General features: G+C 40.3%; 2 protein-coding genes and 1 long non-coding RNA gene across 3 annotated transcripts in view; all 3 read right to left on the bottom strand.

Annotated features, from left to right (window-relative positions):
• Window positions 1-24,053, bottom strand: part of LOC145449027 (uncharacterized) — a 374,781-nt gene that overhangs the window by 194,013 nt on the left and 156,715 nt on the right. The gene's annotated exons all lie outside the window — the stretch shown is intronic.
• The window catches only part of LOC145448385 (kelch-like protein 25), a 98,526-nt gene that overhangs the window by 2,133 nt on the left and 72,340 nt on the right, over window positions 1-24,053 (bottom strand). The gene's annotated exons all lie outside the window — the stretch shown is intronic.
• LOC145448972 (uncharacterized) lies at window positions 9,091-11,710 on the bottom strand. The gene is made up of 6 exons (XM_080327429.1): window positions 11,069-11,710; window positions 10,920-11,011; window positions 10,593-10,721; window positions 9,983-10,170; window positions 9,526-9,634; window positions 9,091-9,293 (listed from the first exon to the last, which is right to left on the bottom strand). The coding sequence occupies exons 3-6, from the start codon at window positions 10,644-10,646 to the stop codon at window positions 9,255-9,257; spliced, it is 390 nt and encodes a 129-aa protein (XP_080183555.1). The 5' UTR covers window positions 10,647-10,721; window positions 10,920-11,011; window positions 11,069-11,710; the 3' UTR covers window positions 9,091-9,254.

The raw sequence follows: 24,053 nt of genomic DNA, 5'->3' as shown, positions 1-24,053 counted from the left end.
GAATTGGAGCGGCCGTCGACGCCTCATTCAATTAGTATGTGTTGGCGGCCGTAGACATGCAAATTGCAATTACGAATTCACTCTCGCATTTTCGAGAGATTTTAATTAATCTTAAAATTTTCTTCGCCCTCTGCGCAATTCAACAAGACTTCATTTTTCGATTTTAATGCAGTAGCGCCCTTCTTAATCTGAGCCGAAATGGAAATTGGCAAGAAATAACAATTCGTTTGCGGCCCTGAAAAATTTTCGCGCTCCGCGCGACAATATGCACCTCCCGGCAACTATTCATAACATTGCCACTCGCGATTTCGGTGCGTACAATAGGCCATTGTGAAAAGTAGAAGTCCGGAGTTCACCGGGAATGGATATGGACAGTTTACCATAGGTATTTTGCGTCCAGATCGTTCATTGCGGCTATGCCCTGGAATGCGGCCTTACGCTACATAAGCAATCGAAATGCGGCCATGATTATCAAAAACGTTGCCCACCTCTGTATTAGATGATGTGCTCTTTTTGACATGACGATAAATGCAAAGGGCGTCACGGGGGCGCGATTTTTTTGACCATCTTCAAGGGGGGCGCGTGTCAAAAAAGGTTGAGAACCACTGTACTAGAGGGTTGATTACGGGAAGCAAGTTTACGACAACGTAAGCTGCAAGCCCCCATCACTGCGTTTGCGATCCCTTCATTGTGATATAACAATGGAGGCTCGGTAAAACTTATAATTCAATGATTGGTTACCAATCCGAACTTATACAAGATACAACGATATAGTCGGCATCGAATACTTGAAAATTTGAAATTCTCCCGTATATTTATCTGCGAGTTACGAGTCAATCTGCATTTCTGAAGCGTCGAGTCAAAGTCAAGTCAAGGCAAGTCATCTTGCAAATTGACTCGAGTCAAGTCAAGTCACACGAATACCGTGACCCGTCTCATCCTAACACTGCCATGGTTAAGATGTGTCGCGGCTGAGTAAATGACTTCAGCAATTATGATTACGTGACTATCTGACTGTGTTCGTGACCATTTTCGGTAGGCGTCGAGGACCTATTGTCCACAAACCATACATGGCTCTTTTGAAGATAAGTTACGGATGATTTATAACTTAGCAATCTGCCGAACTTAATTCACATCTTATTAGCGTTATTTCTGTCACTTTTTATAACTTTTCATAGTGACCAGAATAAATATTCTTATGGTAACTGAGACACGTCAATGCGAGGTCAAGACAACGGTGTATTCAGGGGGTTTTGTGGGTCGGAAACCCCCTTTAAAAATTTTAAATTTTTGTCACATATTGCTTGCTTGTAATTGTTTATTCGACAATCTAATAGGGCAAATATGGTACCTTCACACTCTTTTGTAGTATACACCGGAAAATCTAATATATCAAGTCGATAAGAATTTCGCATGCAAAAACAATGATGCGGTCGCGCTCGTTAGCCAACATCACTTGCTAATTCGCAGTACCAGACGTCACATGCCTGTTAGTCTTGAATTGAAACATGTCAATGCAAGGTCAAGACAATGGTGCATCCATGGGATTTTATGGCTCGGAAACCCCGTTTTAAAAATTGTGAATTATTATCAAATATGATCCGCTAGTAATTGCTTAATCGTCAGTCCAATATAACCGTTTTTCTCTATAATAGGTCAAATATGGTACCTTCACCCTGTTTAGTAATATTGACCGGAAAAATCTAATTTATCGAGTCGATAAGAAGTTCGTAGGCAAAAATAATGATGCGGTCGCGCCCGTCAGCCAACATCACTTGCTAATTCGCAGTACCAGACGTCACATGCCTGTTGGTCTTGAATTGAACGATGCGTTGATTGATCACAGAAAAACACACATGGCTACGTGAGTATAAAATGCAGTTTTCAAATCCACGTTACCTCCTTTGATAGGGAAATACCTTAATAGAAATTCAAATCACTTGTCACGGTGGTTTTACGCCTGTATCTATGATACTGTCACACATGACTGCCTCGCAGCACGAGGGCAAGTGTCCTAGTACATGCTCAGTCTTTCCGTAGTCTTCGCAGTGTAAACAGGGATGTGTAGCGCTGTTAGTTTTAACTGGTATTAATGTAATTTCTCATTTAGAGTATATGCCAGCGTATTTTTCAACTTATGTCCTTGTTATTGACACATTCAGTCCTTCACAGAACTGTTACAACTCGGGTACGCCAGCCACATTAGCTTTCTGGCACTGTCTTTATAATGTAGGCTTGTAGCCTAACGTTTTGATATCGCCGAATATGTTGAGAATTGATTAGTGCAGTGGTTTTCAACCTTTTTGACTGCTGTGAAAAATCAGTATACCTAAATTTACTAGTTGCCTAAATGGTTATTTACGTTTACGTATGAATTTGGTCGATAATATTGGAACTTCCATAATCTATATATAGCATAAACGTGATCGGATTTTATGCAGGACCTGATGGATATGGCGTCTTCGCAAATTTAGGTTTTCAAGGTTGCTGATTACGAATATCACATTGGTTTTGCCACATTTGCTCCAGAAAAGAAGATATTTATACTCCTAAAGAAGCTTAAAATCACCGTATCTACCCTTGAATATTTTACTTGGTGGGAAGTAAATCTAAGATTTTTCTACTATTATACTGCGCACAAATATATAATTGACAATGGTGAACACTCATGGCGTTCCCAGTTGTTCCATCAATATTAACATGACCTGATGCGAGAACTTGTTTTGTTAAAAAAGGAGATTGTCAAGCCTAAAAATTGTAATTTTGCACAATGGAAATATATTTTCTCCTGTGCCAATTGGTCATTCTACCAATATGAAAGAGGAGTATAAAGTTATCAATTTTGTCCCTGGAAAGCCTAACTAAAATACTCATATGCGTCTAATCTCTGTTCACTTGTAAATGGAAAATTTTCTGCAAAGCCAACAAAGTTGGTATACCTTGTATAGCCTACATATCAAACGAGAAGGTTGAATCACGAATTTTTGATGAATCTCAGATTCGAATACGGACTAAGGATTGCAATTTCTTAACCCTAGACTGCTCAGGCGGGATATCGTCACACGCTTGGTCAGGTGGGGTCAAATTGACCCCATCTGTTAATATGCCTATTTTCTCACCAATTTCGCTATAGATCTGTCTAATAACCTCCTGCGGGACGTTACAACAATGCATCTACCTTTTCGGTACATGGTACCCTACTCCCTACCCATCCGAGACCACTGAGGTGGGATATCGTTACACGATGGGTCAGGTGGGGTCAATTTGACGCCATCAGTTAATATGCTTTTTTGCTTAACAATTTCGCTATACAGCTGTCTAATAACCTCCGCGGGACGTTACAACGATGCATCTACCTTTTTGGAACATTGCACCCTACTCTCTACCCATTTCGAAGTTCCCGCTGAGGCCTAATACCATTACACGAATGGCGAGCTGTGGTCAAACACCCCCCATAAGTTATTTATTACAAAAATTATTACAATACAACAATCGGGAAGCTATCCGTCATGTCTCGTTGACTCCACGTGACCTAAACAATGCGAAAGAATCATATAAACAGCCGGAATCGGTCCGATTACAAAGAGGAGAACAATACTTAGTCTGGCCACTATACATTCAGAATCTGACCCATGCTAAATCAATAGCTCATAGCGGTGAGGAAATAGAGATAACCAGCTAATGCTTTATTCCAATTGATAGTGCATATGACCATTTAGGATTACATGGCTGTCAATAACAATCTGACCGCACATGAAAATATGACTCATATATTTGCTCGCCTGGGGTCAAATTGACCCCAACCTGAGCTGTCTAGGGTTAATAATAAAGGTGCTCATGCTCAGTGCGTAGAATCCCTTCTAGGATGTAGTAAATAAAACTTTTTGGAAGATCACCAAGCATCCAACTACAAACCGTTGGTCCGAGAAATGATATCTGTATATGGAAACCTTGGAGCAAACATGAGAATTAAATCTCACTTACTGTTCAGTCATCGCGATATGTTTTCTGATAATACTGTTGATTAGAGGGAACAGAAAGGGGAAGGGTTCCACCTATACATCAAAACAACAAGCAAGATATCAGTGCAGATACGGCGAACATATTATGGCAGACTATTGCTGGAACCTTTCGAAAAACTGCACTAAATTGTTTACTACCGAAAATAGTACAACAACCAATTTTGCTTCCAGATACGTTAATAATATTATATTCTAACTGATTATTTTGAATTTAACATAGGTGGTTGAAATGAAACTGATTCAATTAATGCAACGCTATTTAAGTATTTAGGTAAATACTTATATACATGATTTAAGTTTATTTATGGTAGGGTTGCCATACGTTCGTAATTTCCCGGACATGTCCGGAATTTCATTGTAAAAATTGCTTGAGGGAGGAAATTCTAAAATATGCCTAAATGTCTGGAATTTTGGAGGCTTGAAGTAGGCTCAAATTTTTTTCGCAAATCAAAATAAACAATAATATTAAGGCCGTTTGGATGCTTTAGTCCACCGCTTCTCAAGCGGAGGGTCGCGAAGCCATTTCAGGTGGGCCGCGAAGCATATTTAACTGTTACAGTTTCGAAATTAGTTCCCTAATATTCCAAACAGCTCATCTTAACAGGATTTTACGAGCTAATATACGTTCTCCTTTAAATTATTTTTGCGTCCATGACCGCCACAAGCAAATTTCCCAGGAGCCAGGTTTTCGTGACAGACATTTTGATTAGAGTGTGAAAGTGGACGGTACGATATTCGGTACGAATGGGAATTGGAATTCATTCTTTCCTCCAATGGCTTTGCGAACGTTGATCGGCAATTGCTGCAATCCAGCCTGGTTTGCCGTTTTAATCAGGAAACAATTGCCTCAACTCAAGCTACTCACAACTCCTTTGTGTTCGACGTAAAAGACGAATTATTCATTGGACATGCGTTTTCTCCTTTGCTGTTATATGAATTATACCCATGATGTTTTTCGACTACAATGGTAAGTTACACCAGGTTGGTAATATTTATTATGATTCCCCATCTGCAGACTTGAAGCACGACCCACTTCCAGGCATCCAGACATCACTTTCGCAGATCGGGTGGCAAGGAGAAGTCTAGATAATCCTTTTACGTTTGTAATCATCTGTTACATGCAGGACCATAACTGCCGTACCCAAACCCCTCGATAGGGCGGGGGTGCTCGTCGGGGCCAGGCAAAAATAGCTCATGAATCAACGTGATCCATCATCAATTACGGAGTATTTGTTTGGTAATGCATTCAACTTTTTTTCCAATTTTCTTCGCGCCTTGCGCGATTTAACATCTTTAGATGTCTAGATTTCAATATACGTACCTCTACCCTACCAGAAGTACGCATAATGTATAGAAATTGGCGTTTCGGTGTCGGCCATAACAGCGCCACAACACACGTGAAGTCTCGGCAAAGACACTATTGCGCAAGAGCAAACTGCCAAAGAGATAGACATCGGGAATACCTTGGCTGAAAAGAACCGAAACCTTCGATATATATATGTAGATATCGAGTTGTATATTGACCACATAGGCGCCTAATTGGATGTTGCCAAATATTGCTGTCCTGACAATCTGACACTCACTGAACAAATGTTACCCCCTGAGAAAAATCATTCGCCTCGTGTTAAAATGCAAATTTCGAATCTGTGTCGCATGGAAGAATTCCATCTTTGATTTTAGTCATGAAACGTTTCTGTGATTCCAATATATTTGGACTATACAGACACGAGATCACGAAATAAAAACATGAAAGAAAGTGATAACCTGCTAACAAAGCAACGGGGCCGTCCGAAGATATAATTAGTATTAATTAATAATTAATTGGACACCACCTTCGTAAGCGCTCTCTCTATATATAGGCTTACTGGTAAATCTGATCCGACAAGAGGACAAAACAACATGGAATCGCCCATATCATTGACCGAATTCCAGGAAATGTTCTCGCTAGGCGCGGCCAAATAATTATATTACGCTGGCAACATGAAAACTGGCGTACATGAGCAGTGGTTAAAACGTTAGTCGCGGAATGGTGTCTGGTGGGTCGCGCAATGAAATTTGGATGAAAAGCTGGTCACGAACTGAAAAAGGTTCAGAAGCACTGCTTTAGTCAGAGACAGTTGTTCTAAAGCCATAAACACATCTCTGTCGACAATTTATTCTAGTAGTAGCCAAATGAAAACATTTTAAACTCATTCCTTTTCCGTGACTTCGCCACGAGACAAGTAGTTGTGGCAAACGCGGTAATTTTCGTGCATGGATTGATTTTATTCAGTTCGGAGAATCAACTTTTTGGGCCCATGTGAGCCTCATTTGCAGTGAACGCTACCTGACCAAACTGTTCAGTCAATGTTAGAGGCCACATTTGTTCAGAAAAAATAAAATTTATTCACGCATGTAATAAACACGATTAAGTACTATGCCACAGGAAAACCACGCTTCTGTGATTTGCAAGCACATAGTCAAGTTATTGACCGATTATGCGTCATAAACTGGTTTACTATGCCTGCAAATGGTTGAATACGACAAGAGCAAGTGCCCCACGTTGTTTCATGCCATTAACTAGGCGGTAGGGGTTCGATGCGATATTGATCTTGAACTTGACCATTATGACCACTCACTGAGCACGCCCATATGTAAATTTTTCATGTATTTTTGATTTTTCGATATCTGGCGAGCCTCGCGGTTTACGGCCTTGGGTGACGGCTTGTTCGAAACCAGGCAACGGTGGCTACTCACTGATGCATCATTATTGACTCTCTGACGCTATCCTGGAGGGCCAGTCTTGAAAGAGAGAGAGAGAGAGAGAACGTTGTTTATTTTGTCTTATAAAAAACCTAGACATGTCTTGGGGTGTCGATGGGAGGTGGAAACGGTAGGGAGATATAGTCCGCCCACTTTTAAACTGAAACAGCCCAGCTTTAAGTCTTGCTGTGGTCACGGTATGAATTTAAAAAGTGATGGTCAGTTTCGCGAAAACTGATCCGATTTTAAAAGGGTTAACCAGCCACATTTCAATGAAATGTACTCTCAACTCTATAACAGAATACAGAATTCAAAGTATGGTCACAACTATTAGGTCGATTGGGGTTTTGAATGTTACACGAAAATGGTTTAATTTTGAGACGATACAACATGACGCCAATTGTGTATGTATTTTGATGAGATTTCTTAATTGTTTCGCGGATAATATAGGATTTGCTCAATCTGTATTCGGTCGTTTTCCCTAAAGCCAGGAAACTGAATATTCGTCTTCCAATTTCGTGATTAGCCACCTCTGAGTAACTGTTGAAAGTATGCGACCAAACAAACTTGTATACTTACTGACTTATAGTACTTATGGGTCCATTCATGTCGTTCGGACATGTCTTGGAGATTAGTACTTCTACCTATAATTGAGTAGAAATGTAAGGCGTTACCTGTTCTACTTGAGTAGCAACGCTCATCATTTCGACCAACTCAGGTTCATGATAAGATATTACGCCAAATCAGAAACATCCAAAAATGTGAAGCTTATTCTAAAATATCGGTAGAAATTGTCCAATACTCATCTCTGACTCTGTTCCAGCATAAAAATTGCATTGAACGACTAAGTCTGCACGGCCGATGTATAAATATAACGTTGGGAAATAAATTGAATCTGGAGCTACTTAAAACAATCCTTACACGTAGAGTGATGTATAACGATGATAAACGTTACCGACTAAAATGGTTGCGTCCACATATACTTTATGGGTCGAGAATAGGTCCTTATTAAAAGAAGATTGAGAACTACTGGATTGAAGTTCACCAAAAACTGACTCATTTCAACAACCCGGGATTCATCATAGATGATTTCAATAACAATATGTGATCTGTTGCTGTTATACGTTCGCCGTCATTTCACTTACAATAGCCTAAATTTGATTAATTTATGAAAATGAGAATAATTCATACCGACAAAATCTGACGTGATAGAGAAATTCTGAGCTCAGAAGAATCGGATTCAGCAACCTAAAATAAGCCTATATCAATCATTAAAATTTTAGGTGCAAAATTTCTTTTTAAATTTGTAGGGCAGTGAAATTTATCCTTCTACTTCAACTCGGTGTGACATTACTGGGAAATGGTTCCGCGGTATTATTACGCATCTACTAGTAGTTGGGTATCAAAATTAAAGTCTTTGGTGATAATGAAACTCACGAGAGTGATGCAATTTCTACTTCCCAAAATAGAAATTGCAAAAGTAGATAGCTGATCCAAAATACTGTTCAGGTAGAAGTGGAAGTTATCCAAAAACGTATCAACTTCAGTATGTACTGCAAGTAGATTATATCTAGTTGAGTAAGCGGCAAAAGTAGTAAAAATCGGCATATACAAAACGTGACTTTATAGAACAAAAATAACGCCAGATTCGTTTTTAGCGCTCACAAATTAGGTGCAAATCCTGGCGCAAAATTCGTGTAGACAAGTGTTATTCATGAATACTCCGTAATTCGACGATCTAGATTGGAACGAGCCGTAGCCTAGCAGACTCATGTGGTTTAATCACCAGCTGACACAGCTTTCAACCCTGCAAGCTTCATCTTTTCAAATAACGAAGGATTACCAAAATCGGCATAAATAGTTATGATTTAGTAGCTATGAACGGTTACCGTAACACAAAGTCCACACTGACAGGTCTTATTGGCAAAAGCGATGCAGATTCACCCAAAGATTTCATTCTGCTTCAATATTCTCATTATGTAAATAGAATTATTAGCGGTTCGAAGCCTGTTCAAGTTTATGTGGAAATGTTGTTATCATATACACTGTAAAAATTATTGTTGTAAATTTACAGCAAAAAGCCTGGTGACTTCCAATACAACCTTACAACCATAAGCTTGTAAACTCGTTACAGCCTTACAACCATAAGCTTGCAAACTCATTACAACAATAAGCTTGCAATCTCATTACAACCTTACAACCATAAGCCTGTAAGCTCACTACAGGCACAAGCTTGTAACTCTCTCTCTTTCTCATACCTAATCTTGTACCTGTACTGGCATTACTCATCAGTACAAATAGCCTAATGCATATATGGTGGACATGATTGTTCACAAATCAGAAGCGCGCATTTATTTATACAGCAACACGTCAGCGCAATATATCCACCAGGCATATTCCATAACTATGCAAGCAGTTTCTTTCATCAGCTCTTTTTTGGCAGGGTAAGATGAAATTGATTTCGGTGATAAGGATGTTACAGTTTATAGATCACGTCAAGCTTTTTCCATTCTTCATAGATTCTCCGATCTGAAATTTCAAATTGGTCATATAAATAGAGATTCTTTTAGAAAAGTGTTTTTAAAGTGGGCTGCAGTCCCACCTGGGGCCTTTACAACTCTGAAGGGGGCGCTAGCTTTCAATTTGGTGATTGGGGGGGGGGGGTGGCTGAGAGCAGGGAGCGACATAAACTATGGATCACTGTTTGGGAAAATACGTAAATTAATACGAACCAAAGTATGATTTATAAATATATGGTCACCTCATCCGTAGTCGTAAAAGGCGCATTCAATCGGACAACGTCGCCACCACCAATGTTCCCTCTCATTTTTGACGAGTCTTCGCACACTTGCCAAGTCGCTGCGCAGACCCTTGGACAACAGTGCATAACGAGTAAATAAGGTCATCAGTTCGGATTTTTTGTGCGCAGAGACTGTGTCAGCACTGCACATTTGCGCACATGCGCAGCTTAGAGGTAACATTGGCCACCACCCCATTGATGTGAAACATTGAGTTTTCTTACAACCCAACAACAAATAGAATTATTATTCAGTGAGTTATTGACCGCTAGTTAGGAGCACACATTCAAACAAGCTAGTTAGGAGCACACATTCAAACATATGCACGATGATGAAGTTTTGAGCGTTTATCGGACTCTGGTGTGTACAAAAGTTTGGGAAATACTGTTTTAGATGGACAAGAAAATAGCTATTTCTTACTTAGTCAGCGAAGCAGGGTTTCCTGCTTCATGCAATGTCTGTGGACGATTCCGCTGCTTGTATAGGCTGTCTTTGTACATCATGACTTCTAAACATATTTCTTTGCAATGGAAACTGGATCGACTGGTTCTTCTGATTCGTGATGTAAAGCGTGCAAATGTTGTACCGAGTTTCACATTCCAAGAGTTCTAAAATATGCAGGCTTTGAAATAGTGCAATACATCCATACTTCAACACTTGAATCTTACGTAGGTTTATGGTTGTCACAAGTCACAATGAGCCGAATGTGCTTCGGGAAATAGTACCCAATAACACTGATGGGTAGTGAGTAATGAAATACTTCTAATCTTTCAAATAAGTTGAGGTAGCATTGGTAGGCTAGATATAACTTTGCGTCACTTTACGCGCGAAAATGTCATAAGAACCGCATGAAATAACCATCACAGTCACAATAAATTTTCAAGGATTTCAACTTATTTGTAGCGTCATTATGGGTCATTTTCCATTAGTCGTGAAGATGCATCTTGCAATTTCGAAAGCAGTCATTATCAATTGACTGCTAAAATCTTTTGCAACCTTGACTAAATTTATATCTTACAAAATAACTTACTCGACTACAACCGATTATTTTCTTCCGGAGTATAGAGGCTACGAGATAAGTCATGATCGATGGAATATTGTTGCGTTGATCTGACTTTTGCAGACCACAGGGTACATCTCCTGCACTTTGAAATATCACCTGCAATGCAAGACAAAATTGTGCTGAATACTACACCATCAAGTATATCCGATGGCCCGGAGTGGAATTGGTGGCAACGTCACGCAGGATTTTCTGTTTAATTCCTTAATTATTCTATATAGAAAAGCTCTCATCACGCAGGATTTATTTCAAAAAATGGACAGAGATTCCATATAGGCCGATGGCAGAGTATCTTACCAATCTTGTGTCATTAATAGATACACAATGCTGGCACTTCAATTGGAATTACACAGACCATATACCAAGCAAATCTGACACTTTTGAAGCACCTGTAACACAAATATGTCAAGTAATTAATAAACTAGAACTGTGAGGCCGAAATTTACCTGAATTTATTTTCAAATTCAAACTTAACTGGCAGTCAGTGGAATCAGCCATCCCAAACAACATCTCAGTAACAGTCATCAACGCTGACATCGTTTACTCGATGGAATACGTCCGTTAGCAAACAGGACTAATTCTATATTCTGCAAAGTCACCAAATCACATATAATTTTCTACGTACCAATCTCATGGATGTAGTAGTCAATTGAGCACGACTACACAAGAATATATAGCTATCGCAGCGGTGGAATCCCTTTCAATAAGACAATACTGACTGAAAAACTAGCAAACTTTCTCGGCTCCGCTCCACTCTCACAACATATTCGCGCCATATACTACACAAAATGAATTAAGCCGGATATGACGTCAAATGGTACTAACTAAAGGTGAATGATGCACAACTTCACAATCTGCACATAGATACTACGTCTCTAACACTTCCTATCTAAAAATGACGCCACACATAGCAGCCCTCAATGTGATTCGACAAGAATATGATTTCGACTCAAGCTACAACAAACGCTACAGCTGACGCCAAAGCTTCTGCTGCCCAGTGAAGCAGAAATGAAAGACTCGGCAGCCAACATTTTGGCGGACTTTTACCGAACCGTTCAACCGCGGCCGTGCCTTTATTTTGTACAATATGCATTGACGATTTGTGATTGAAGTAATAATGATGAAAAATAATGACCATAATACTTCTGTTGTCTTGAGTATGCCTGCGGTATGTATGGAGTGTTATGGACGACATCAAATCTGGGGCGTATCTAGGGTGTGCTCGGATTATGTTTTCACTCGGAAACCATGTCTGCGGTACATCTGGGGTGCGTTTGGACTGTGTTATTTCCACTCGAACATCAAGACTAGAGTGTGGCCTACGTATCCACTTAATCATCTTCATGTCTGCGGTATGGCTGATGTATGTTGGGACTGCGTTGGCCCCCGGAGATCAGATTTGGGTCATGTCTGGGGTGTGTTTGGACTGCTTCGACACTCAGACATCATGTATGGGGCATGTCTGGGGTGAGTTTGCAATGCGCTAACACTCTGACATCGTGTCTGGGGCATGTCTGTGGTGTCTTATAACTGTGTTGTCACTCGGACATCATGTCTGGGACGTGTTCGTTCTCTGTTGACACCCAGAGATCATGTCTGGGCCATGTCGGGGGGGGGGGGAATGTGTTCGGACTGCGTTGACACTCTGACGTTATGTCTGAGGCATGTCTGGAGTAGGCTCCGACTTCGTTGCCAATCGAACAAATTATCAGGGGTGTTTTAGGACTGCTCTGACACTCAGACATCATGTCTGGGACATGTCTGGGGAATGTCTGGGACTTTTCTGGGGTGAGTTTGAACTGCGTTGACACTCTGACATCATGTCTGAGGCATGTCTGGAGTATACGTTCAAACTGCGTTGTTCATTATTGGACATCATTTCTGAAGCCTGTTAATTTACAAGCACGACAGCTTGTTATGTGCCTGCATTTGGCGTTTACAACCTCAACAAGCTTGCAGTCCGCCATTACAAGCTGGTTACAGGGTACTTTACAACAATAATTTTTACAGTGTACCCACTTTAGCTGTGCAAGCACAAGACCCTGATCGAGAATACTTAAAAGTAGTAATCTGTTGGTATCTGTACCTGTACCTGTATGTCGAAGAAATCATTTCTGGCGAATAGTAGCTTGAAGTTCTCAACTGTCATTGCTGCTCGTTCTTTAGAGCATATAGGAATAGTCAGAGTCTTGAATTGCTGTTTTCTGTCAAGACTCCTCCAGCTCTTCTTAAGGTGGGCAAACCATGTGTTCTCTGGTCCGGTCGTTGCTTTTCCAAATAAACATTTCCAGACGTCTTTGACTACTAGCTCATACACATGGTGCCGACACGCATGGTAAAAAACCTTCTTTCCTAGAAGGTCCTCAAGGATCTTCGCTGCACCCTTCTTCCAGCCGCTGTTGCTTGCTGTGGTGTCAAAAACCAAAGCTGTTACAGCATCTTGTATATCCCAATTTTCAATTATGTCGAAAGTAGTTTCAGCTTGTCTGACCTGCCGCATTTTGTATCTTCTGAATTCCAAGGGTTTTTAAGTGATCGCACTGCATTGTCGCAATTCTCGCCATTTTCCCCACTGTCATTACATCATCCACCACCACAGTACATAGTTCGTGAGTAGGGGTTGGCTGAGGACAATGCTCTTTCAGATGCAGCAAGTAACTCATTACTTCTCGTATAGTAGGTAATCTCGAGCCACAGATGTAATCGCAAGTATATCCGACCAAGTACTGCTCAGATTTGGATCTTGTTCTTCGCTGCGGCATGTGTGCAATCTTTCGCCGTTTTGCCTCTGCCATGAGTGCACTATTGTTGCTCCAAATCATAAACTACTGCTATCGACTCTGAAGCATTCAAAGAACACGTGTTACAGTACTACTAATGACTCATCAACCCACAACGCGCTTGTACAGAACCACAACCGCTACTAACAGACTCTACCTCAGCAAAACAGACTTTCAATTTAGTAAAGCGAAGCTCCCGAATCCGAGTCAGCTGTTGCAGTAATCAGTGAAGCTTAGCCGATTACCCAATCAAGAACCGTGGTTTCGTGATTGCCCGCCTCTGCTGTCGGTTGCCCGCCCACTCTTCAACAGCGACTTTCAAACGCATTTAGACAAACGTTAGCGGCTTTCCTGGGAGCTTCTTTCAACCCCGTTATTGTTTTTTAACAATAATCTACAGAATAAGCGATGGACACGCATAATTCCAAACATTTTCCAAATTTTGAACAACCCTAATGGGCATTTACAAGCGAAAGGACAAGAAGTATACGATTTTCGCTAGGATTTCGGTACATTTAGATTGCTGTGCGTCTATAAATGGTAAAGAATTGTTATTGACAGAATTTTAGGTGGGGCAATGCCCCAGTTGCCCTATAGGACGAGCCGCTACTGCCGTAATGGCATCTTCTATATCCCTCGACAGTGTTGGCCAGTTGTCTCCAAGCATTCTAGACGAAATCATAGCGTTGAAAGTCATTGCTTGGTTCATATCTCGGCCACACCGTGTATTGGATGGCTCCAAGCATGTATAAGTCGTAAGACTCGTAGCATTTGCATTCTGTATCCATATGAGAGAAATTAGAGCGGTCTTCCTCGCATCAGCCATACACTAATAAAAGGCCGGGCAAAGTTAATTGGACTACCTGTTTAGTTTGATGTTGAAACGATATGCGCTCCAAGCCGCGAATCACTTTTAACAGGGGCGGGCAACATACGGCCCGATGCAGGACCTGGCCCGTGACGGTATTGGAAGCGGCGGGCAAACACCTTCAGGTCTTATATGTTAATGTGGCACACGGCCTGGGTCTACCTACATATATTCGCCACCAAACATTTTCTGCAATGAACAATAACAAGACAAAGCTGCGTTTCTATCTAATAATGTTCATGTGCAATCTTTACGAAGGGTTTGGAAATCCGTCATGCACACACAGTTCAAAGATCTTGTCGACTACTTTGATGGATAAAAGATGTCCCATTACGTTAATAAATTTATTTATCACTGTTTTGAACTAAATGGTTTAGACTTCAAGTTTACATCGAATACGATTTATTATAGTATGCAGGAGGATAAATACGCGATTAATGGATCGATCCAGGAAATACGACCCAGCAAGTATTTCATTTTGCAATATCCGGCCCGCCAACTAGAGAAGTTGCACGCATCTGACTTATAACGCCATAAGAGTATGAATGAAGAGAGAATTTTGAAGGGGCACCTCCTATTATAATGCCCTTGCTGCACTATATTAAAGATAAATATATTGTTTTTGACCGTACCTATTTTATTGCACATTGTGAAAATATTGTGGTTTAATCCACTCGAACGTTGTTTCGTATGTTGTAATACGACTAGAGTTGCATTTAAAACAAATGGTGGTTTAAAACACTTTGTTTAAAACATGTTCTAAACAGTGTTTTAAACAAAGGCCTTTTAAAAAATGTATTTTTTCAATTGTCAAATCATGCCATAATTGTGTAAATAATTACCAAAAAACATGTTGTATGAGCCTACGGACAATCACCACCCGATATAGTCAAGTCGGTTCAACAGTTCTGGTACAGATATTTCAAACAAAAAGCAATAAAACATGTTTTAAACGAAGGCCTTGTTTTAAACACTTTCGTTTTAAATTGATTTTTGTTTTAAATGTAAGTCATTAAACATATTAAGACTTCTGCGGTGGCAAGAGAGCTTGGGAAATGCAATTCCCGCTGCTAATTTACCTCTTTGTGGAAATGAACGTATCTAATCAGTAATTGAAAAAAGAAATATATCTCTATTCGACTCGAATCAGTACAATATATATTGGAATCGGATTAGAACACCAACTCATTCTGCCTTAGCGATTATTACGTCACGTTGAAATAGTCGTGAGAGGTATACCAATCGGGGACAAATTCAATCTTTGCCACTATTATTAGTATGAAAACGTTTTTGAGAATGGGTATCGTCAGTAATGAGCGACATTTCACAGGGATGTAGAAGGAAATGCAGAACGTAATAGTGATGCACTCGAAACACATACAATATCGACTTACTTGTTTTCGCCGAATGGACGGGCTTCGCGACGTCATCTCGCTTACGCTTCAACGATTGCGAACCCGAACTACTAGGCATCTTTGACTGTAATCTGGTTGCCATTAAGTTAAAACTAGAAATCAATTGCAAATACCCGAAAAAAGATCTGAAACACAAGCGCAGAGGTAGGGTTGTATAGCGGTATTTCCTGTAACTGAAGAGAGATCGTTATATTTGTGGATGTTGGGGAGTAAGTTTTTAATCCATATCTATTTTTACCGATATTCTGCTCTACCACGAGTATTCGGACATATCGTTGAATCAGTTTGCTCGCAGCCCGATCGCACCTTTTACACCCAGACAGCGTGTGCCGCCTCGAAGTGAACGCTTCAGAGTAGGACTGATAATATTGCCTTGCCATATCACTCACCATAGGCGCTGAACTATGCTTTCCCGTAGGTATGTGATGTCATAATACGTCAGAAGAGACGTAAAAGCCGCCTCACCGGAGTTCAATATCACCTGTCGCTTTTAAATGGTGACAAAATTACTATACTATGAACCAGGCGCGGAACCAGCTGGCCGCCTGCTGAATTGATTGAATTGATTTCAAATTTACCAAGGTAGCATCAATTTAATAGGGTTAAGCACATGCATCAATGCCAATAATACATTGATCGGATCAGCTTCCTCGCGTTTACTAACTCGCAAGTATGATGATATATACTGGACAACTCACGCTACTATAAGATTACTACCGAGTCCGACTGAGCAGTCAATTAGTGAGCTCGCAATCTTCCGTCAATATGCAGCATACTCGCCAATACGCGCGCCGACAGTCACGAGATTTCTATCACTCTCTCAATAACAACTGGACACGCGAGGCTCCAGTTTGTCGAATGGATGAAAAACCCACATGTTTGTGTTGAGGCTTCTGCCTTATGTATTTGGAACATAAGGTGCAAAACGATCAAGGAGAGTAGGCACATTAGAGCTCGCTATCTGCTGATACGTTGTTCCAACTTCTGTCTCGCAAGTTTGTGAAAAGAGCAAATAACTCACGGTACTGTGTGTTCTACTCTTTAGCTCAATCTAACTTGAGAATGCAGGACAGTATAATAACGGCAAAGCTGCTTTTTGAGTATAACACCAAAATCTGAGTTTTTGTGGTATCCATCGCGACCCGAGCCTCACCCATGAAACGGAATATATTTTTATTATTACAGTTGTATGCTACGATTTTACGGGCATGAATGACATACAGAACCCGAACACCACAATTTTACCCAACACAGCTCTACAAAACATCTCTGACGCACGCGATTTCAAATTAGGGTGAATTAAATTCCTCTGCGTATCGCAGTTGTACTACTGTCTACTCAGATTGCAAGAACGGGACTATTCCGTGCCGACAACGGAGCATATCCAATCCATCTCGAAAGGTTTGGCCATCCAGCATCAGTCATTTTTAGAGCAAGGTTTTGTCGATGCTTTTGTTTTTTGCACCGCATTTCATCAGCGGTTTGTTCGCCAAAACTTTACGTATTTATGTGCCCCGACGCAGAAGGGGTTGGCCTCGAAATGAATGAGTCTCATAGGCCTGAACTCGCTCGTCGCACACCCCTAAACTCGTTCATCCCAACGGTCTTCGACCATGTTTTCCAGAAATAAAAACAGTGTCGGACAAATCTTATCATGAATTCTCATGATAAAGCCACATTTAATGCGTGTCTCGCTTATTGGCGACAGTACCCTACAGTGACCTTGGATATGTGAAAACGATCACAGGATTTTTTGCAATAATTTCAATAAATATTACATAAATATTAACATATAGCTCTGGCAGGGTGCCGACCCAAAATTATACCATTTGCGGTCCACACTTTAATAACCCTTGAAGGGGTAAAAATTTGCGCTACAGTAACTTGCAAATGTGAGTTTGTCGCGATGGTATATACTACTATACTCGTGTCTCGTGCCAATCGAACAGTTATTACGAAAATATGATGATTGTTTAGCGAAAGACAGGAGAAAGTCAATTTGACGTCATTTTTACAGCCTGTCGCAGGCTCAGGTTGGCCGACATACTGTATGTCTGCCATCACTATAGAGCAGGGGTTCTCAACCTGGGGGGCGTGAAACATCTAAAGGGGGCGCGAAAAAGCGGTCACTTGAAATAATTTTTGGCGCTCCGCGCGATTTACCTCCAATGCACGCGTGTTTCTCTCTATACGGCTTGAAACCGGAAGTTCGTGAGCTTGCTTCTGATTGGTCAGAATTTGTTGTTCTTGGTGATGACTGACAGCGTCGTCGTCAAGGGCATGCTGACTGCGCTAGTCCAAAGGGAGTGTAGACAAAAACACTGGAACAGTGTTTTGCAACCGTTTCAAAGTTCTAGGCCTTGTCAGGATGAGTCTGTTTGGTTATAACCTGAGATATAACATTCTATCGGTTGCAGTAACGTCACCCCAGCACTAGAAATACCATAATTTTCAGGAATTTCCATAGTTATGAATGTTACCTTTATCGTAAATAGTGATATTATTGATAAGACACTTATAATTTGTTGTTATCCACTATGTAGCTCTTGGAGGTACAGAACTTCAATTCACAATTTAATGGTATATTCTTATTGAAATATACCTGAATATTTTAGTTATTCACTCTTCAGGGGTAATTGTCAGCAAAAAGAAGAGTACTGTAGAACCGTGAGAAAACTCCAGGCATTGTAAGGATGAATTTGTTAGGTTATTCGTCGTGATATTACCTAATATACAGTATAATATTATTTCGATTGCAGTAATATTGGAAGCTATTCGTAATTCATGGATTCAGAGGTAGTCACCCTAGCAGGAGCGTTATCATTCTTTTCTGAAGACCTGGCTGTAATTGGAAAAGCAGAGTTGAAAATCAAATCCAATCATGTTATCTCTTTGAAAATAGAAGACTTTCAGATTATTGCAAAGATCAGAGCATCTTGGAAAGACTGTGTTTACAAAGTCACCATCAATTTAGACGGAACTGGGGGCATCAGAAGTGCAACGTGTGAATGCCCGCGGGGCAAATGGATTTGCAGCCACATGGCCACAGTTGCGATCTATGTTAACAAAAATGGAATGTCTAAAACCGATCTGCCGAATTCGTGGATTACACACCCAAGAAGGGCATGTAAAGAAAACGTACAGCCGATGAAAGAGTTATTTCCTTCATCCAAAAAATGTTACAGTGCCTTGCCAAGAAAGTTTGACGTTGAAGATAGAAAATCCTTCCAAACACATATAATGAAAGCTGACACTACGTGCCCAATAAAATGGATTACAGGTCCGGAGCCACCATCACGTGTATCTTCATTTATCAGCATAACAGAAAATGTATCTGATCTCTTCGCACTATTCAAAACTGACAAGAATGAATTTTTGAATAAGTGCCGTGTAGACCCGGATCAAATTACCGTCGTTGCTGAAAAGACAAAGCTACAATCTCGATCACAATTATGGGGTCGAATGCGCAGTTACAGACTGACTGGAAGCAACTTTGGACGGGTGATAAAAGCTTTCGACAGACATGGTTGCTCTGGTGTCTACCCCGAGTCCATATTCAAAACGCTTTGTGGTGAATATAATTTATCTTGCAAAAGTGCAATAATGTGGGGTCAGATGCATGAGGATGTTGCGATAAAAGCATATGAAAACTACACCGGCAACTCTATTATGAAGGTTGGATTGCTTCTATTCCCTTGTGGTTATCTTGGGTGCAGCCCAGATGGAGGTATAAGCACTTCTAGTGGCGAAAGACGGCTATTAGAAATCAAGTGTCCATGGATTCACCGCAATAAAACTTTTAATGATATAATGTTTGAGAAACGTGGAAGAGATACTTCTCCATATTTGGATCAATGTGGTTCATTGAAAATCAACCATGAATATTGGCATCAAATCCAGGCCGGAATGGAAGCAGCCAAGACGTCATGGGGTCATTTTGTATTATGGACCACAAAAGATATCCACATCATAAAGGTGGCAAAGGACAATTGTTGGGGCGAAACCAACTTCCCTAAGTTGACTGATTTTTATTTGAATTCGTTTCTGCCTCATGTTACTGCAAAATAAGTTTTATATAAACATCCATTGCAGGAATACGTATAATATATTTTGGGTGCTTCTTATCAAGAGTAATCGGCACATTGAAGGGATTCAAACATATTCAAAAAGTAAAGTATGTAACAACAAAATTACACATCATGAAGTTCACACTGTAACAATGGTAACAACAAACTTCGAAGTAGCATATAGGCCTACGGTAGAATAATGACAACGCATTCAAGAAAGAAAAACTGCAGTGTCTCAATCCTTTCCAAATCCAAGCACTATGATTATTTTGAATTAAAAAAATCTATACCTGCGCTGGCTCATTCGATTTTAGGTATCGATCAAATACGCCATCAATAGTTGGAGACTGAAAATTTACTAAAGCTCCACATAATTGTACTAGCTGATCGACAAATGGTCTCTTCTTACTAGTGATTGTAGCTAAAATTTTGTAATTACGGATTCTTTCTATTGCTCTCTCCACGTGTATTCGACAACTTGCTATCTTTTTGCAGAACCTCGCCTCAGTCTCAGTAAATTGCTTTTTTCCAGCTAGAAATGGTGGAAGATTCAAGGACACTCCACTTGGCATCAATTCATGAATAAGAAATCCTTTGTCTGCCAGAACTAAATCCCCAGCCTGTTATAAAGAAGTATAATATAATCCAGGGTTGTAAGTATCAAAGTCACAAGAAGTGCTATCACACCATGGGACTTCGATCGGGTCATGTCTAATTTCTTGATCTATAATACTTGGTCCAAGTCGAGTCAATGAAAACAATGACGAAAGTCTATTCACTAGAAAAATTGTTACTCATGTCATTACAAGCATGATACGACTGATTCTAATGCTGATACAGACCTGAAAATGCTGTAAAACCCCTGACAGCTTGGTAATCATTTTATCACTGGTACTGCCAGGGTATCCATCACTGATGTATGTTATTGCTCCATTCGGAGCTACTCCAATAAGGTATTTAGCTGTCAGTCGCTTTTTGTAGTTGCTAAAACTTGAACAAGCTGCTTCAAGATCTTGTCTTGGAGTCTCTATAAAGAATTCTGTGCAATCTATGATCATGCGGCAATTTGGAATATCTTGGAACTTTTGTGGAGTAGAGCACAAATGCTTCGCAACCGATGGAACTTGGTTCAAAAATTGCTTGAAGAATATTTCATGCATGGCGTGCAAGTAGGTTAAAAATATATTGTTGATTGACGTATGACTTAGATTGAACTGCTTGGCTAAAAACACATTCGGTAGGTCGAATTTCAATTTCATGAGGAGTATCAGCAGCTGTTCAGAAGTGTTCACAGAATGTGCACTTTTGCCAGTCCAATAATTCAATGGCTGAAATCGGTCAATCTCCAGCACAATAATATCAAATATCTCTCTATTCAGTCCGGTGAAATTGTGAAGTTCAGCATCAGTCATATTTGCCGCTATGAATATCTGTGAAGATTGTCCAAGCATAGAAAGAAGTTTAGCTTCATTGTCACTCTCGAGCTGAGCAATTTGTTGCTCTTGGTTTCTGGTCTTATCAACAAGAGCAGCAATTACACTACGAGCAACAGCTACTTCACCTCTCAGCTTTTCAAGCTCTCCTCCTTGGGGGTGAGTATCTGAGCTACTGCAACATTGTTCTGAAGACGATGACATGGCTTTTGTGCTGCCATTTACAGAGCAATCAGAAGAGTTGGTGGATACTGAGCTAGATGAATTATGACAATTTTTATCTGCATCCAAAGTGGTGTCACTAGCACGCTGAGCTGTACACGTTTTACGTTTGTTATTCCGTGTATCCTCTTTCTCGCCTCGAAGATTGCAGCTCGGCACGGCATCCATTCTTAACCTTTTTTTCTGGAACCCAACTGGCACATCTGACACCCTCTTACGGCTGTAATCTTCTGTTCTGAAGTGATAAGAGCACACTCCGGAGCCAGTACTGGGCGACCAATCTTTCCTGCTAATTCTGTTTATCCACGTCTTTTTAAGCTTTTCATCACTTGGAAATTGGTGGAAAGATCGATCAGGATTTGTTTTTTGTGTAGCTGCACATCCAAACACCGCACAATGGACCATAGTGGATAACAACAAACTATAAATGTCTTACCAATAATATACCCATTTACGACAAAGAGAACATTTAGAATTAAAAATGACTATGGAAATTCTTGAAAATTATGGCATTTCTCCTGCTGGGGTGATGTTACTGCAGCCGATAGAATGTTACATCTTAGGTTATAACCAAACAGACTCATCCTGACAAGGCCTGCAACTTTGAAACGGTTGCAAAATACTGTTCCAATATGTTTGTTTACATTCCTTATGGACTGGCGCAGTCGGCAGACACTTCACGACGACGCTGTCAGTCATCAACAAGGACAACAAATTCTGACCAATCAGAAGCAAGATCACGAACTTCCGGTTTCAAGCCGTATATAGACCCAATTTCATATTTTTTTTATTCTCTATCAATATTTATAACCGGCCATACCACCGAACAATCTGTTGCGGTTGCTAGCATCCCAGTTGGATTTTGTGATATGACGATTAGGGGGGCGCGCAATTTTTCACTATCAAAAAGGGGGGCGTGTATAAAAAAAGGTTGAGAACCACTGCTATAGAGATTGTAGAGATCTCGATACTGCCACTATACTAGGCTCACCATATTTTGGAAATCTAAAAAGAGGACACTTTTTCAGAAATTTGAGACTTGCGAGGAGAAGAGTTCTCAAAAACCGGTGAATTTTTCCCACTTTGTGATCGGTTGACTAAAAAAAAAGGTCATCTTTTCGCTCAGAGCTCAAAATACCGTTTTTCTCCCCACATTGCTAGGTGGATGATTAAAAAAAATATATAAAGGTCATCCTATCCTATCCAGAAATACCCGCCGAAGCGTCACTGACTAAAAACACCGCGTGTCACCGACAATACTCAATTACGATCAGCCATAACTGTTGCTATAAACCAGTGCTTCCCCACCTTTTTTGTGCTACCGCGCCCTGGACAGCTAATAAAGGGCCAGTGCTTCTCGACACCCTGTCTCCACGTCTAAATAATATAACGATACTTGTTCAGCAATTAATATAGCTATTATGGAAACGGATGACGTTGGTGTATTATTATCGTAATCTTGGTCATATTAGGTTTAAGCTTGGATAAAAAAAATGTCATTTTGAAATCTCCAGTTTCCACGTTCCGTACTGTCGACTCTATTTCTGCTGTGATTCAGAAACTTTGTCACCGCATCGAAAACACGTTCCATCAAATATGAGGGGGAAGGCAATGATTTAAAAGTCTACCCGTCTCCATTGAGAGTATTTCTATTTGATTAAATTGTGTATCCAGAACGATTCGTTAGAGATAATAAAGTGTCGTTTGAACTCAAAATTCTTCTATAATGTAACCAGCACCTCATTTCATACTCGAAAACTTTACATAATGGATTGATTATCCGGTAAGGAATTTCCAATTGTAATATATCCTTGAATCAAATCACCATATACTTGTGCAGTTTTCCGAAATGATTGATTTATGCTTCTCCATCAAATTCGTCTTTCGGTCCAATTTCATAGCTATCGCCCCCAATCGCCCATTGCAGGGACCGCGCCCTCTTTGCACTCGCGAACGCCCCCAGGAGGGTGCTGGTGCGTATTTTGAAAACCACTGCTGTAATCTATCAATTTCAGTATTGCTATTTTGATATTTATACCCTGGAAAGATTTCGTTTACTAGCTGAAAATGTACTTTGTGTCTCAAGTACGTTTAAACTTGGGCTATCATAAGGCCTGTCCACACGATTTTTGAGCCAGGTTTTCGTTTGGTAACTTTTAACTAATGTGGGGGGGGGGGGGGGGGGGCGGTAAATCCGAATCTGGCGTTATTTTCGTTCTATCGCGTCAAGTTTGTGAGGGAATACATATATGTCGATCATGACTACCTTTTCGGCATACTCTCTAGTAGATTATACATATTTGTAGTACTTACTGATGTGAACATGTTTTCTGACTACTTCCACTTCTACCTGAACAGTATTTTTAATAAACTGTTTAATTTTGCAATTTTAATTTTGAGAAGTAGAAAGTAGTTTAACGAGAAGATTGCACCACTCACGTGAGTTAAATTATCATTAGAACTGTATGACGTAGCAGAGTAACAGATAATATATCCAGATATTCTACCAATAGGTAGTGTCAGTATAGATATTTTGCATAGCCGAGGAGATACATCTGCGATTTCGTATGGAGCCACCTCTGCGTAACTGCTCAAAGTATTCGACCTTCTCCGATTCCGAACCTAGATGCTCACACGCATACCTTT

Source organism: Botryllus schlosseri, chromosome 10 (assembly GCF_051294905.1).
Source record: "Botryllus schlosseri isolate E-star chromosome 10, Bs_hap1, whole genome shotgun sequence".
Classification (NCBI taxonomy): domain Eukaryota; kingdom Metazoa; phylum Chordata; class Ascidiacea; order Stolidobranchia; family Styelidae; genus Botryllus; species Botryllus schlosseri.
This window is presented reverse-complemented; position numbering and strand designations above follow the sequence as displayed.